The sequence below is a fragment of the Ascidia mentula genome (assembly GCF_947561715.1).
Source record: "Ascidia mentula chromosome 3 unlocalized genomic scaffold, kaAscMent1.1 SUPER_3_unloc_1, whole genome shotgun sequence".
Taxonomy (NCBI): Eukaryota; Metazoa; Chordata; class Ascidiacea; order Phlebobranchia; family Ascidiidae; genus Ascidia; species Ascidia mentula.
The window spans coordinates 16,713-31,652 of record NW_028113720.1 but is presented as its reverse complement, the minus strand read 5'-3'; the positions used below and the strand labels follow the sequence as shown (position 1 = coordinate 31,652).

At 53.3% G+C, this 14,940-nt stretch overlaps 16 protein-coding genes across 16 annotated transcripts; 13 read left to right on the top strand and 3 right to left on the bottom strand.

Moving 5' to 3' along the window:
- Positions 1-356: 356 nt before the first annotated feature.
- LOC145916809 (histone H2B.2-like) lies at positions 357-722 on the top strand. Its single transcript, XM_083002884.1, has one exon. It carries the CDS (start codon positions 363-365, stop codon positions 720-722), a length of 360 nt encoding a protein of 119 aa, XP_082859010.1. The 5' UTR covers positions 357-362.
- A 1,252-nt stretch (positions 723-1,974) lies between these two features.
- On the top strand, positions 1,975-2,583 carry LOC145916784 (histone H1-like). Its single transcript, XM_083002861.1, has one exon. The coding sequence runs from the start codon at positions 1,975-1,977 to the stop codon at positions 2,581-2,583; it is 609 nt and encodes a 202-aa protein (XP_082858987.1).
- A 320-nt stretch (positions 2,584-2,903) lies between these two features.
- On the top strand, positions 2,904-3,215 carry LOC145916773 (histone H4). The gene has a single exon (XM_083002851.1). It carries the CDS (start codon positions 2,904-2,906, stop codon positions 3,213-3,215), a length of 312 nt encoding a protein of 103 aa, XP_082858977.1.
- A 308-nt stretch (positions 3,216-3,523) lies between these two features.
- On the top strand, positions 3,524-3,934 carry LOC145916760 (histone H3). Its single transcript, XM_083002838.1, has one exon. The coding sequence runs from the start codon at positions 3,524-3,526 to the stop codon at positions 3,932-3,934; it is 411 nt and encodes a 136-aa protein (XP_082858964.1).
- Positions 3,935-4,324: 390 nt separating this feature from the next.
- On the bottom strand, positions 4,325-4,702 carry LOC145916825 (histone H2AX). The gene has a single exon (XM_083002901.1). The coding sequence runs from the start codon at positions 4,700-4,702 to the stop codon at positions 4,325-4,327; it is 378 nt and encodes a 125-aa protein (XP_082859027.1).
- A 359-nt stretch (positions 4,703-5,061) lies between these two features.
- On the top strand, positions 5,062-5,430 carry LOC145916812 (histone H2B.2-like). The gene has a single exon (XM_083002888.1). The coding sequence runs from the start codon at positions 5,071-5,073 to the stop codon at positions 5,428-5,430; it is 360 nt and encodes a 119-aa protein (XP_082859014.1). The 5' UTR covers positions 5,062-5,070.
- Positions 5,431-6,682: 1,252 nt separating this feature from the next.
- On the top strand, positions 6,683-7,291 carry LOC145916795 (histone H1-like). Its single transcript, XM_083002872.1, has one exon. It carries the CDS (start codon positions 6,683-6,685, stop codon positions 7,289-7,291), a length of 609 nt encoding a protein of 202 aa, XP_082858998.1.
- A 320-nt stretch (positions 7,292-7,611) lies between these two features.
- Positions 7,612-7,923, top strand: LOC145916775 (histone H4). The gene has a single exon (XM_083002852.1). The coding sequence runs from the start codon at positions 7,612-7,614 to the stop codon at positions 7,921-7,923; it is 312 nt and encodes a 103-aa protein (XP_082858978.1).
- A 308-nt stretch (positions 7,924-8,231) lies between these two features.
- On the top strand, positions 8,232-8,642 carry LOC145916761 (histone H3). Its single transcript, XM_083002839.1, has one exon. It carries the CDS (start codon positions 8,232-8,234, stop codon positions 8,640-8,642), a length of 411 nt encoding a protein of 136 aa, XP_082858965.1.
- A 390-nt stretch (positions 8,643-9,032) lies between these two features.
- On the bottom strand, positions 9,033-9,410 carry LOC145916826 (histone H2AX). The gene has a single exon (XM_083002902.1). It carries the CDS (start codon positions 9,408-9,410, stop codon positions 9,033-9,035), a length of 378 nt encoding a protein of 125 aa, XP_082859028.1.
- A 359-nt stretch (positions 9,411-9,769) lies between these two features.
- On the top strand, positions 9,770-10,138 carry LOC145916811 (histone H2B.2-like). Its single transcript, XM_083002886.1, has one exon. The coding sequence runs from the start codon at positions 9,779-9,781 to the stop codon at positions 10,136-10,138; it is 360 nt and encodes a 119-aa protein (XP_082859012.1). The 5' UTR covers positions 9,770-9,778.
- A 1,252-nt stretch (positions 10,139-11,390) lies between these two features.
- LOC145916797 (histone H1-like) lies at positions 11,391-11,999 on the top strand. Its single transcript, XM_083002873.1, has one exon. It carries the CDS (start codon positions 11,391-11,393, stop codon positions 11,997-11,999), a length of 609 nt encoding a protein of 202 aa, XP_082858999.1.
- A 320-nt stretch (positions 12,000-12,319) lies between these two features.
- On the top strand, positions 12,320-12,631 carry LOC145916776 (histone H4). Its single transcript, XM_083002853.1, has one exon. It carries the CDS (start codon positions 12,320-12,322, stop codon positions 12,629-12,631), a length of 312 nt encoding a protein of 103 aa, XP_082858979.1.
- Positions 12,632-12,939: 308 nt separating this feature from the next.
- Positions 12,940-13,350, top strand: LOC145916762 (histone H3). Its single transcript, XM_083002840.1, has one exon. It carries the CDS (start codon positions 12,940-12,942, stop codon positions 13,348-13,350), a length of 411 nt encoding a protein of 136 aa, XP_082858966.1.
- Positions 13,351-13,740: 390 nt separating this feature from the next.
- Positions 13,741-14,118, bottom strand: LOC145916827 (histone H2AX). Its single transcript, XM_083002903.1, has one exon. It carries the CDS (start codon positions 14,116-14,118, stop codon positions 13,741-13,743), a length of 378 nt encoding a protein of 125 aa, XP_082859029.1.
- A 359-nt stretch (positions 14,119-14,477) lies between these two features.
- LOC145916748 (histone H2B.2-like) lies at positions 14,478-14,846 on the top strand. Its single transcript, XM_083002826.1, has one exon. It carries the CDS (start codon positions 14,487-14,489, stop codon positions 14,844-14,846), a length of 360 nt encoding a protein of 119 aa, XP_082858952.1. The 5' UTR covers positions 14,478-14,486.
- The last annotated feature ends 94 nt before the right edge of the window (positions 14,847-14,940 follow it).

Sequence of the window (14,940 nt, the reverse complement as noted above, 5' to 3'; positions counted from 1 at the left end):
TGTTTATTTGCTTCGGTAGTAAACGTAACTGAAGTAAAAAACGAATTCGATCGAATGCTCGCGCACGCTTCGGTCGTGGTTTTATAGCTACTCGATTTTGTCGAAGCCGATCGGTCGACAACCAATCGAAATCGAGGAAGTTAGTGAAACATTTTTGATTGGCTATGTAGTCTGGTTTGTTCAAATTTCAACAATGGCTTATTTGCATGCCCGGCGGCCAATCGCAACAACGATCCTCCATTCGGCTTATTCCATTGGCTGCACGCTTCGAATGCTCATTTGCATGTGGCAAATATAAATACGGTCCGACACGGGGAGCTTCACACATTCGTGTTGTTTGAAAAAAAAATTTAACCGCGAAAATGGCAGCCAGCAAAGGCACAAAGAAGGCAGTGAAGAAGCAGACGCCCGCCGACAAGCACAAGAAGCGCAGGCGTAAGCGAAAGGAAAGCTTCAGCATCTACGTGTACAAGGTGCTCAAGCAGGTACATCCCGACACCGGAATCTCGAGCCGCGCCATGAACATCATGAACTCGTTTGTGAGCGACGTGTTTGAGCGCATCGCTGGTGAGGCGTCGCGCTTGGCCCTGTACAACAAGCGTTCAACGGTGAGCAGTCGCGAGATCCAAACCGCGGTCCGCCTGCTCTTGCCCGGCGAGTTGGCCAAGCACGCAGTGTCCGAAGGTACCAAGGCCGTCACCAAGTACACCAGCTCCAAGTGAGCAAGCGATCGATCGATCGCCCGACTCAACAACAGAACGGCTCTTTTCAGAGCCACCCGCTTGTTGCGAGGGAGAATCATTTGGAACCTTTCAATTCAATAATAATATTGCGCAGACCGGCGCCGCCGCCACTTTATCTGCGGGAAACGCAATCGTCGCGCCCCGCTACCACGCGTAGCCATTTACAACTTAACTTATTTTATTCAATTTTTTTGAAAAGTTTGTTCTGTCAAGTAAATTCGAGCGACAAGTTTGTTGTTTCACTCAATCCCTCGATTTTGAGTGTAATTTGGTTGAGAGGCGAAAACGAACCCAAACCAATTATCTGCGCAGCTGGAGGCCTTGATTGGTAAACTGCTGCCTTGTAACTTTACATGTAACTTTACTGCTTGTTACTGCTTTCCAACAATTTCGGTACGTTGCGATAAAAGTTTCATTTACTACTTGTTTTGCAATTGTTTATATTTATCGCCTTAACGGAAAATCGACGCTTTGTCATAAAATCGAAGTCCACAAATTTTGAAGCCACGGGTGGTCGAGTTGTAAGCTTACAGCACACCTGCATTTTGAGTGAGGGTCATAAAAAATTTTCGTCTTGCATTCTGCAAACAAGTTCTCTCTTACAACTTTTTCCACATTTCCACAGACTTTCTAAGCTATTAATTTTGGGTCGCGACATGTCCTCGCCACCAGTCCGGCTTTGATTTTCTGCAGTTTTTTCCTGTACTAAGCGGTCACGCGACGCAGGCCATTTCTCGATTTGCTCATACTCCCCAAGCCTAAGTTCGTTGCAAAGCGGCGATGCAGGCCACCCGCCGCGCCACGGAACAGTTGTACTTCGTTCCTAAAGCGCGACGGCCGCCACGCCAGTGCAAGCCACGGCGACTGGGCCTTTCGCAGCCCTTGGCGCCCCACCTCTCCGCCACCCGTGGCGTTAGCGGTGGTCGCGATGACCTGAGTTCGCGTGGGTAATTGGGTGAGGCATCGCACTAGGCCCCTGTACAGCAATCGTTGCGAATGCGCGCGTGTACCAAACGTACGACGACCGTACTTCTTGATTGCTAGCACAATACCAGCAAGTCTACCGACCGATACAACGACGGTGGCAAACATCGTTTCGCGTTGGTCCGTAAACGCTCTAAAAAAGGACGGCGTTGTCTCGCGGCTGCCAAAAGCTATTTCTTCACTTTGGAAGCACCTACGCACGCACTCACGTCGAGTTACTTACTTACCCAAGAGATCATCAAGAATCATGACGGACTCGAAGAAGCAAAGCAGCAGGAAGCCCGCCGCGCCCGCGGCACACCCCACCTACGCGGTGATGATTAAGGCTGCCATCGCGCAGCTGAAGGAACGCAACGGCTCGTCTCGCCAAGCCATCGTCAAATACGTCAAGGCCAACTACAAGGTGAGCAACACGCCCGAAAGTCACATCAAGTTGGCTTTGAAGCGAATGGTGACGCAAGACGTGCTTACCCGCACCAAGGGCGTGGGCGCTTCTGGCTCCTTCAAGCTTGCCAGCAAGGCCTCGGCCGAAGCGCCAAAGAAGAAGACCAAGGCAAAGAAGCCAAAGCAAGCGGTTGCCAAGAAGCCGGCCGCAGCAGCGACGAAGAAGGAGACCGGCACCAAGAAGTCGGCTGGCAAAAAGGCCGCGGCCAAGAAGCCTGCTTCCAGCAGCAAGAAGACTGCCGCCAAAAAGACCGCGTCGCCGAAAAAGTCAGCCGCAAAGAAACCTGCGAGCAAAAAGGCAGCGGCTGGAAAGAAATCGCCTGCCAAAAAGAGCGCAGTGAAGGCCAAAAAGCCGGCCGCCAAAAAACCGGCAAAGAAGCCCAGTGCCAAGAAGCCGGCAGCGAAAAAGTGAGCACCGAAGTCGGCGGGGGGTCCGCATCATAACAAACGGCTCTTTTCAGGGCCACTCAACTTTGTGCAAAAGAGAGAAGCGAGCCACCAGCTCAAAACGAAGGCCGGGGTGCCCGGCCAGACGGAGGGAGGGAGGGCGGGCCGGCAGGCCGACCGACTGACTGACTACCTTTAAGTATGCTCTTTGGCGCCCCAAACGGACGAATTTTTCTGTTTTGTTTCGCGGAGGTACGAAAACTGGCTACTTAGTCGCGGTGGGCCGGGCGATTTCCAATTCGTGTCACTTGTTTCAATCGAGCAAATAGCGCGTTACTCATCATCATGTCAGGACGAGGCAAAGGAGGAAAAGGACTGGGAAAGGGAGGCGCAAAGCGTCATCGCAAAGTACTTCGAGACAACATCCAAGGCATTACCAAGCCGGCGATCAGGCGTCTCGCACGTCGTGGCGGTGTGAAGCGTATCTCGGGACTTATCTACGAGGAGACTCGCGGCGTGCTCAAGGTCTTCCTTGAGAACGTCATTCGGGACGCCGTCACTTACACCGAGCACGCCAAAAGGAAGACCGTCACCGCGCTCGACGTGGTGTACGCGTTGAAACGCCAGGGACGCACACTCTACGGATTCGGCGGTTGAGCTCGTCTCGGTTTCGCGACCACAACATCAGCAATCGGCCCTTTTCAGGGCCACCCACACTTTAATCGTGAGAGAATAGTTTGGTTACTTGGCGTGTGAGTTGTTTTTTGTTCCCGGTTTTGAGAGGTGGCCCTTCGCGTTTTGTTCTTGCCGGCGGCGGCGGCAAACAAAGCCAGGCGCCGATTGGTTGAAGGGTGAATTTAGCGCGGGCCAATAGGAAAGCGGCGCGAAAGTATATAAAGCCGTCCGAACGGCCGGTGGGCATCATTCGTTTACTGAAGAAGTACCGACGAGACCGTTCAAAAAAGATGGCAAGAACCAAGCAAACCGCTCGCAAATCTACCGGTGGCAAGGCACCGCGCAAGCAGCTGGCCACCAAGGCCGCTCGCAAAAGTGCACCAGCAACCGGGGGTGTGAAGAAGCCCCATCGTTACCGACCGGGAACCGTGGCTTTGCGTGAGATCAGGCGTTACCAGAAGTCGACCGAGCTTCTCATCCGCAAGCTGCCCTTCCAGAGGCTGGTGCGCGAGATCGCGCAGGACTTCAAGACCGATCTCCGCTTCCAGAGCAGCGCCGTGATGGCCCTGCAGGAGGCCAGCGAAGCCTACCTGGTCGGGCTCTTCGAGGACACCAACTTGTGTGCGATCCACGCGAAACGGGTGACGATCATGCCCAAGGACATCCAGCTGGCACGGCGAATTCGCGGTGAACGTGCCTAAGCACAGCAGGGGGGCGGGCGGGCGCCAACTAAACGAAACGGCTCTTTTCAGAGCCACCTAATTATTGGCTAAAGAGAAATTTGGATAAATCTGAATGAATGTGGGTGTCTAGTTCTAGTAGTTAGTTCGTTTTTGCGTAGACCTGCGTCACGATATTCAGAGTGCGTGACGAAACAGCGGGTGGTGATTGGTGGAGGGAAATTTTGGGTTAAAAAATGTCATGGTGGTGGCCGCCGCCGCCGCAGCCGCAGCGTTGTGTTGCAAGGGATATATTTATTTGGGTATATTTGATGAGTAGCGAAACGGCAGCAAGGCACAAGTTTTCTCTTATTCATAAAAATTGGGTGGCTCTGAAAAGAGCCGTTAATGGTTGCGCGAGCTCCCTTGCCCTTACGCCTTCTTCGAGGTCTTTTTGGGCAAAAGTACGGCTTGGATGTTTGGCAGCACGCCGCCCTGTGCAATGGTAACCGAGCCGAGCAACTTGTTGAGTTCCTCGTCGTTGCGGATGGCCAACTGCAGGTGACGCGGGATGATACGAGTCTTCTTGTTGTCACGGGCCGCGTTGCCGGCCAACTCTAGCACCTCAGCGCTGAGGTACTCGAGGACGGCGGCCAAGTACACTGGCGCACCGGCACCAACACGCTCTGAGTAGTGACCTTGTCGCAAAAGTCGGTGAACACGGCCTACGGGAAATTGCAGTCCAGCACGGGACGACCTGCTCTTTGGCTTTGCCTTGGACTTGCCTCCTCCTTTGCCTCTGCCTGACATGCTTGCTGTTTATTTGCTTCGGTAGTAAACGTAACTGAAGTAAAAAACGAATTCGATCGAATGCTCGCGCACGCTTCGGTCGTGGTTTTATAGCTACTCGATTTTGTCGAAGCCGATCGGTCGACAACCAATCGAAATCGAGGAAGTTAGTGAAACATTTTTGATTGGCTATGTAGTCTGGTTTGTTCAAATTTCAACAATGGCTTATTTGCATGCCCGGCGGCCAATCGCAACAACGATCCTCCATTCGGCTTATTCCATTGGCTGCACGCTTCGAATGCTCATTTGCATGTGGCAAATATAAATACGGTCCGACACGGGGAGCTTCACACATTCGTGTTGTTTGAAAAAAAAATTTAACCGCGAAAATGGCAGCCAGCAAAGGCACAAAGAAGGCAGTGAAGAAGCAGACGCCCGCCGACAAGCACAAGAAGCGCAGGCGTAAGCGAAAGGAAAGCTTCAGCATCTACGTGTACAAGGTGCTCAAGCAGGTACATCCCGACACCGGAATCTCGAGCCGCGCCATGAACATCATGAACTCGTTTGTGAGCGACGTGTTTGAGCGCATCGCTGGTGAGGCGTCGCGCTTGGCCCTGTACAACAAGCGTTCAACGGTGAGCAGTCGCGAGATCCAAACCGCGGTCCGCCTGCTCTTGCCCGGCGAGTTGGCCAAGCACGCAGTGTCCGAAGGTACCAAGGCCGTCACCAAGTACACCAGCTCCAAGTGAGCAAGCGATCGATCGATCGCCCGACTCAACAACAGAACGGCTCTTTTCAGAGCCACCCGCTTGTTGCGAGGGAGAATCATTTGGAACCTTTCAATTCAATAATAATATTGCGCAGACCGGCGCCGCCGCCACTTTATCTGCGGGAAACGCAATCGTCGCGCCCCGCTACCACGCGTAGCCATTTACAACTTAACTTATTTTATTCAATTTTTTTGAAAAGTTTGTTCTGTCAAGTAAATTCGAGCGACAAGTTTGTTGTTTCACTCAATCCCTCGATTTTGAGTGTAATTTGGTTGAGAGGCGAAAACGAACCCAAACCAATTATCTGCGCAGCTGGAGGCCTTGATTGGTAAACTGCTGCCTTGTAACTTTACATGTAACTTTACTGCTTGTTACTGCTTTCCAACAATTTCGGTACGTTGCGATAAAAGTTTCATTTACTACTTGTTTTGCAATTGTTTATATTTATCGCCTTAACGGAAAATCGACGCTTTGTCATAAAATCGAAGTCCACAAATTTTGAAGCCACGGGTGGTCGAGTTGTAAGCTTACAGCACACCTGCATTTTGAGTGAGGGTCATAAAAAATTTTCGTCTTGCATTCTGCAAACAAGTTCTCTCTTACAACTTTTTCCACATTTCCACAGACTTTCTAAGCTATTAATTTTGGGTCGCGACATGTCCTCGCCACCAGTCCGGCTTTGATTTTCTGCAGTTTTTTCCTGTACTAAGCGGTCACGCGACGCAGGCCATTTCTCGATTTGCTCATACTCCCCAAGCCTAAGTTCGTTGCAAAGCGGCGATGCAGGCCACCCGCCGCGCCACGGAACAGTTGTACTTCGTTCCTAAAGCGCGACGGCCGCCACGCCAGTGCAAGCCACGGCGACTGGGCCTTTCGCAGCCCTTGGCGCCCCACCTCTCCGCCACCCGTGGCGTTAGCGGTGGTCGCGATGACCTGAGTTCGCGTGGGTAATTGGGTGAGGCATCGCACTAGGCCCCTGTACAGCAATCGTTGCGAATGCGCGCGTGTACCAAACGTACGACGACCGTACTTCTTGATTGCTAGCACAATACCAGCAAGTCTACCGACCGATACAACGACGGTGGCAAACATCGTTTCGCGTTGGTCCGTAAACGCTCTAAAAAAGGACGGCGTTGTCTCGCGGCTGCCAAAAGCTATTTCTTCACTTTGGAAGCACCTACGCACGCACTCACGTCGAGTTACTTACTTACCCAAGAGATCATCAAGAATCATGACGGACTCGAAGAAGCAAAGCAGCAGGAAGCCCGCCGCGCCCGCGGCACACCCCACCTACGCGGTGATGATTAAGGCTGCCATCGCGCAGCTGAAGGAACGCAACGGCTCGTCTCGCCAAGCCATCGTCAAATACGTCAAGGCCAACTACAAGGTGAGCAACACGCCCGAAAGTCACATCAAGTTGGCTTTGAAGCGAATGGTGACGCAAGACGTGCTTACCCGCACCAAGGGCGTGGGCGCTTCTGGCTCCTTCAAGCTTGCCAGCAAGGCCTCGGCCGAAGCGCCAAAGAAGAAGACCAAGGCAAAGAAGCCAAAGCAAGCGGTTGCCAAGAAGCCGGCCGCAGCAGCGACGAAGAAGGAGACCGGCACCAAGAAGTCGGCTGGCAAAAAGGCCGCGGCCAAGAAGCCTGCTTCCAGCAGCAAGAAGACTGCCGCCAAAAAGACCGCGTCGCCGAAAAAGTCAGCCGCAAAGAAACCTGCGAGCAAAAAGGCAGCGGCTGGAAAGAAATCGCCTGCCAAAAAGAGCGCAGTGAAGGCCAAAAAGCCGGCCGCCAAAAAACCGGCAAAGAAGCCCAGTGCCAAGAAGCCGGCAGCGAAAAAGTGAGCACCGAAGTCGGCGGGGGGTCCGCATCATAACAAACGGCTCTTTTCAGGGCCACTCAACTTTGTGCAAAAGAGAGAAGCGAGCCACCAGCTCAAAACGAAGGCCGGGGTGCCCGGCCAGACGGAGGGAGGGAGGGCGGGCCGGCAGGCCGACCGACTGACTGACTACCTTTAAGTATGCTCTTTGGCGCCCCAAACGGACGAATTTTTCTGTTTTGTTTCGCGGAGGTACGAAAACTGGCTACTTAGTCGCGGTGGGCCGGGCGATTTCCAATTCGTGTCACTTGTTTCAATCGAGCAAATAGCGCGTTACTCATCATCATGTCAGGACGAGGCAAAGGAGGAAAAGGACTGGGAAAGGGAGGCGCAAAGCGTCATCGCAAAGTACTTCGAGACAACATCCAAGGCATTACCAAGCCGGCGATCAGGCGTCTCGCACGTCGTGGCGGTGTGAAGCGTATCTCGGGACTTATCTACGAGGAGACTCGCGGCGTGCTCAAGGTCTTCCTTGAGAACGTCATTCGGGACGCCGTCACTTACACCGAGCACGCCAAAAGGAAGACCGTCACCGCGCTCGACGTGGTGTACGCGTTGAAACGCCAGGGACGCACACTCTACGGATTCGGCGGTTGAGCTCGTCTCGGTTTCGCGACCACAACATCAGCAATCGGCCCTTTTCAGGGCCACCCACACTTTAATCGTGAGAGAATAGTTTGGTTACTTGGCGTGTGAGTTGTTTTTTGTTCCCGGTTTTGAGAGGTGGCCCTTCGCGTTTTGTTCTTGCCGGCGGCGGCGGCAAACAAAGCCAGGCGCCGATTGGTTGAAGGGTGAATTTAGCGCGGGCCAATAGGAAAGCGGCGCGAAAGTATATAAAGCCGTCCGAACGGCCGGTGGGCATCATTCGTTTACTGAAGAAGTACCGACGAGACCGTTCAAAAAAGATGGCAAGAACCAAGCAAACCGCTCGCAAATCTACCGGTGGCAAGGCACCGCGCAAGCAGCTGGCCACCAAGGCCGCTCGCAAAAGTGCACCAGCAACCGGGGGTGTGAAGAAGCCCCATCGTTACCGACCGGGAACCGTGGCTTTGCGTGAGATCAGGCGTTACCAGAAGTCGACCGAGCTTCTCATCCGCAAGCTGCCCTTCCAGAGGCTGGTGCGCGAGATCGCGCAGGACTTCAAGACCGATCTCCGCTTCCAGAGCAGCGCCGTGATGGCCCTGCAGGAGGCCAGCGAAGCCTACCTGGTCGGGCTCTTCGAGGACACCAACTTGTGTGCGATCCACGCGAAACGGGTGACGATCATGCCCAAGGACATCCAGCTGGCACGGCGAATTCGCGGTGAACGTGCCTAAGCACAGCAGGGGGGCGGGCGGGCGCCAACTAAACGAAACGGCTCTTTTCAGAGCCACCTAATTATTGGCTAAAGAGAAATTTGGATAAATCTGAATGAATGTGGGTGTCTAGTTCTAGTAGTTAGTTCGTTTTTGCGTAGACCTGCGTCACGATATTCAGAGTGCGTGACGAAACAGCGGGTGGTGATTGGTGGAGGGAAATTTTGGGTTAAAAAATGTCATGGTGGTGGCCGCCGCCGCCGCAGCCGCAGCGTTGTGTTGCAAGGGATATATTTATTTGGGTATATTTGATGAGTAGCGAAACGGCAGCAAGGCACAAGTTTTCTCTTATTCATAAAAATTGGGTGGCTCTGAAAAGAGCCGTTAATGGTTGCGCGAGCTCCCTTGCCCTTACGCCTTCTTCGAGGTCTTTTTGGGCAAAAGTACGGCTTGGATGTTTGGCAGCACGCCGCCCTGTGCAATGGTAACCGAGCCGAGCAACTTGTTGAGTTCCTCGTCGTTGCGGATGGCCAACTGCAGGTGACGCGGGATGATACGAGTCTTCTTGTTGTCACGGGCCGCGTTGCCGGCCAACTCTAGCACCTCAGCGCTGAGGTACTCGAGGACGGCGGCCAAGTACACTGGCGCACCGGCACCAACACGCTCTGAGTAGTGACCTTGTCGCAAAAGTCGGTGAACACGGCCTACGGGAAATTGCAGTCCAGCACGGGACGACCTGCTCTTTGGCTTTGCCTTGGACTTGCCTCCTCCTTTGCCTCTGCCTGACATGCTTGCTGTTTATTTGCTTCGGTAGTAAACGTAACTGAAGTAAAAAACGAATTCGATCGAATGCTCGCGCACGCTTCGGTCGTGGTTTTATAGCTACTCGATTTTGTCGAAGCCGATCGGTCGACAACCAATCGAAATCGAGGAAGTTAGTGAAACATTTTTGATTGGCTATGTAGTCTGGTTTGTTCAAATTTCAACAATGGCTTATTTGCATGCCCGGCGGCCAATCGCAACAACGATCCTCCATTCGGCTTATTCCATTGGCTGCACGCTTCGAATGCTCATTTGCATGTGGCAAATATAAATACGGTCCGACACGGGGAGCTTCACACATTCGTGTTGTTTGAAAAAAAAATTTAACCGCGAAAATGGCAGCCAGCAAAGGCACAAAGAAGGCAGTGAAGAAGCAGACGCCCGCCGACAAGCACAAGAAGCGCAGGCGTAAGCGAAAGGAAAGCTTCAGCATCTACGTGTACAAGGTGCTCAAGCAGGTACATCCCGACACCGGAATCTCGAGCCGCGCCATGAACATCATGAACTCGTTTGTGAGCGACGTGTTTGAGCGCATCGCTGGTGAGGCGTCGCGCTTGGCCCTGTACAACAAGCGTTCAACGGTGAGCAGTCGCGAGATCCAAACCGCGGTCCGCCTGCTCTTGCCCGGCGAGTTGGCCAAGCACGCAGTGTCCGAAGGTACCAAGGCCGTCACCAAGTACACCAGCTCCAAGTGAGCAAGCGATCGATCGATCGCCCGACTCAACAACAGAACGGCTCTTTTCAGAGCCACCCGCTTGTTGCGAGGGAGAATCATTTGGAACCTTTCAATTCAATAATAATATTGCGCAGACCGGCGCCGCCGCCACTTTATCTGCGGGAAACGCAATCGTCGCGCCCCGCTACCACGCGTAGCCATTTACAACTTAACTTATTTTATTCAATTTTTTTGAAAAGTTTGTTCTGTCAAGTAAATTCGAGCGACAAGTTTGTTGTTTCACTCAATCCCTCGATTTTGAGTGTAATTTGGTTGAGAGGCGAAAACGAACCCAAACCAATTATCTGCGCAGCTGGAGGCCTTGATTGGTAAACTGCTGCCTTGTAACTTTACATGTAACTTTACTGCTTGTTACTGCTTTCCAACAATTTCGGTACGTTGCGATAAAAGTTTCATTTACTACTTGTTTTGCAATTGTTTATATTTATCGCCTTAACGGAAAATCGACGCTTTGTCATAAAATCGAAGTCCACAAATTTTGAAGCCACGGGTGGTCGAGTTGTAAGCTTACAGCACACCTGCATTTTGAGTGAGGGTCATAAAAAATTTTCGTCTTGCATTCTGCAAACAAGTTCTCTCTTACAACTTTTTCCACATTTCCACAGACTTTCTAAGCTATTAATTTTGGGTCGCGACATGTCCTCGCCACCAGTCCGGCTTTGATTTTCTGCAGTTTTTTCCTGTACTAAGCGGTCACGCGACGCAGGCCATTTCTCGATTTGCTCATACTCCCCAAGCCTAAGTTCGTTGCAAAGCGGCGATGCAGGCCACCCGCCGCGCCACGGAACAGTTGTACTTCGTTCCTAAAGCGCGACGGCCGCCACGCCAGTGCAAGCCACGGCGACTGGGCCTTTCGCAGCCCTTGGCGCCCCACCTCTCCGCCACCCGTGGCGTTAGCGGTGGTCGCGATGACCTGAGTTCGCGTGGGTAATTGGGTGAGGCATCGCACTAGGCCCCTGTACAGCAATCGTTGCGAATGCGCGCGTGTACCAAACGTACGACGACCGTACTTCTTGATTGCTAGCACAATACCAGCAAGTCTACCGACCGATACAACGACGGTGGCAAACATCGTTTCGCGTTGGTCCGTAAACGCTCTAAAAAAGGACGGCGTTGTCTCGCGGCTGCCAAAAGCTATTTCTTCACTTTGGAAGCACCTACGCACGCACTCACGTCGAGTTACTTACTTACCCAAGAGATCATCAAGAATCATGACGGACTCGAAGAAGCAAAGCAGCAGGAAGCCCGCCGCGCCCGCGGCACACCCCACCTACGCGGTGATGATTAAGGCTGCCATCGCGCAGCTGAAGGAACGCAACGGCTCGTCTCGCCAAGCCATCGTCAAATACGTCAAGGCCAACTACAAGGTGAGCAACACGCCCGAAAGTCACATCAAGTTGGCTTTGAAGCGAATGGTGACGCAAGACGTGCTTACCCGCACCAAGGGCGTGGGCGCTTCTGGCTCCTTCAAGCTTGCCAGCAAGGCCTCGGCCGAAGCGCCAAAGAAGAAGACCAAGGCAAAGAAGCCAAAGCAAGCGGTTGCCAAGAAGCCGGCCGCAGCAGCGACGAAGAAGGAGACCGGCACCAAGAAGTCGGCTGGCAAAAAGGCCGCGGCCAAGAAGCCTGCTTCCAGCAGCAAGAAGACTGCCGCCAAAAAGACCGCGTCGCCGAAAAAGTCAGCCGCAAAGAAACCTGCGAGCAAAAAGGCAGCGGCTGGAAAGAAATCGCCTGCCAAAAAGAGCGCAGTGAAGGCCAAAAAGCCGGCCGCCAAAAAACCGGCAAAGAAGCCCAGTGCCAAGAAGCCGGCAGCGAAAAAGTGAGCACCGAAGTCGGCGGGGGGTCCGCATCATAACAAACGGCTCTTTTCAGGGCCACTCAACTTTGTGCAAAAGAGAGAAGCGAGCCACCAGCTCAAAACGAAGGCCGGGGTGCCCGGCCAGACGGAGGGAGGGAGGGCGGGCCGGCAGGCCGACCGACTGACTGACTACCTTTAAGTATGCTCTTTGGCGCCCCAAACGGACGAATTTTTCTGTTTTGTTTCGCGGAGGTACGAAAACTGGCTACTTAGTCGCGGTGGGCCGGGCGATTTCCAATTCGTGTCACTTGTTTCAATCGAGCAAATAGCGCGTTACTCATCATCATGTCAGGACGAGGCAAAGGAGGAAAAGGACTGGGAAAGGGAGGCGCAAAGCGTCATCGCAAAGTACTTCGAGACAACATCCAAGGCATTACCAAGCCGGCGATCAGGCGTCTCGCACGTCGTGGCGGTGTGAAGCGTATCTCGGGACTTATCTACGAGGAGACTCGCGGCGTGCTCAAGGTCTTCCTTGAGAACGTCATTCGGGACGCCGTCACTTACACCGAGCACGCCAAAAGGAAGACCGTCACCGCGCTCGACGTGGTGTACGCGTTGAAACGCCAGGGACGCACACTCTACGGATTCGGCGGTTGAGCTCGTCTCGGTTTCGCGACCACAACATCAGCAATCGGCCCTTTTCAGGGCCACCCACACTTTAATCGTGAGAGAATAGTTTGGTTACTTGGCGTGTGAGTTGTTTTTTGTTCCCGGTTTTGAGAGGTGGCCCTTCGCGTTTTGTTCTTGCCGGCGGCGGCGGCAAACAAAGCCAGGCGCCGATTGGTTGAAGGGTGAATTTAGCGCGGGCCAATAGGAAAGCGGCGCGAAAGTATATAAAGCCGTCCGAACGGCCGGTGGGCATCATTCGTTTACTGAAGAAGTACCGACGAGACCGTTCAAAAAAGATGGCAAGAACCAAGCAAACCGCTCGCAAATCTACCGGTGGCAAGGCACCGCGCAAGCAGCTGGCCACCAAGGCCGCTCGCAAAAGTGCACCAGCAACCGGGGGTGTGAAGAAGCCCCATCGTTACCGACCGGGAACCGTGGCTTTGCGTGAGATCAGGCGTTACCAGAAGTCGACCGAGCTTCTCATCCGCAAGCTGCCCTTCCAGAGGCTGGTGCGCGAGATCGCGCAGGACTTCAAGACCGATCTCCGCTTCCAGAGCAGCGCCGTGATGGCCCTGCAGGAGGCCAGCGAAGCCTACCTGGTCGGGCTCTTCGAGGACACCAACTTGTGTGCGATCCACGCGAAACGGGTGACGATCATGCCCAAGGACATCCAGCTGGCACGGCGAATTCGCGGTGAACGTGCCTAAGCACAGCAGGGGGGCGGGCGGGCGCCAACTAAACGAAACGGCTCTTTTCAGAGCCACCTAATTATTGGCTAAAGAGAAATTTGGATAAATCTGAATGAATGTGGGTGTCTAGTTCTAGTAGTTAGTTCGTTTTTGCGTAGACCTGCGTCACGATATTCAGAGTGCGTGACGAAACAGCGGGTGGTGATTGGTGGAGGGAAATTTTGGGTTAAAAAATGTCATGGTGGTGGCCGCCGCCGCCGCAGCCGCAGCGTTGTGTTGCAAGGGATATATTTATTTGGGTATATTTGATGAGTAGCGAAACGGCAGCAAGGCACAAGTTTTCTCTTATTCATAAAAATTGGGTGGCTCTGAAAAGAGCCGTTAATGGTTGCGCGAGCTCCCTTGCCCTTACGCCTTCTTCGAGGTCTTTTTGGGCAAAAGTACGGCTTGGATGTTTGGCAGCACGCCGCCCTGTGCAATGGTAACCGAGCCGAGCAACTTGTTGAGTTCCTCGTCGTTGCGGATGGCCAACTGCAGGTGACGCGGGATGATACGAGTCTTCTTGTTGTCACGGGCCGCGTTGCCGGCCAACTCTAGCACCTCAGCGCTGAGGTACTCGAGGACGGCGGCCAAGTACACTGGCGCACCGGCACCAACACGCTCTGAGTAGTGACCTTGTCGCAAAAGTCGGTGAACACGGCCTACGGGAAATTGCAGTCCAGCACGGGACGACCTGCTCTTTGGCTTTGCCTTGGACTTGCCTCCTCCTTTGCCTCTGCCTGACATGCTTGCTGTTTATTTGCTTCGGTAGTAAACGTAACTGAAGTAAAAAACGAATTCGATCGAATGCTCGCGCACGCTTCGGTCGTGGTTTTATAGCTACTCGATTTTGTCGAAGCCGATCGGTCGACAACCAATCGAAATCGAGGAAGTTAGTGAAACATTTTTGATTGGCTATGTAGTCTGGTTTGTTCAAATTTCAACAATGGCTTATTTGCATGCCCGGCGGCCAATCGCAACAACGATCCTCCATTCGGCTTATTCCATTGGCTGCACGCTTCGAATGCTCATTTGCATGTGGCAAATATAAATACGGTCCGACACGGGGAGCTTCACACATTCGTGTTGTTTGAAAAAAAAATTTAACCGCGAAAATGGCAGCCAGCAAAGGCACAAAGAAGGCAGTGAAGAAGCAGACGCCCGCCGACAAGCACAAGAAGCGCAGGCGTAAGCGAAAGGAAAGCTTCAGCATCTACGTGTACAAGGTGCTCAAGCAGGTACATCCCGACACCGGAATCTCGAGCCGCGCCATGAACATCATGAACTCGTTTGTGAGCGACGTGTTTGAGCGCATCGCTGGTGAGGCGTCGCGCTTGGCCCTGTACAACAAGCGTTCAACGGTGAGCAGTCGCGAGATCCAAACCGCGGTCCGCCTGCTCTTGCCCGGCGAGTTGGCCAAGCACGCAGTGTCCGAAGGTACCAAGGCCGTCACCAAGTACACCAGCTCCAAGTGAGCAAGCGATCGATCGATCGCCCGACTCAACAACAGAACGGCTCTTTTCAGAGCCACCCGCTTGTTGCGAGGGAGAATCATTTGGAACCTTTCAA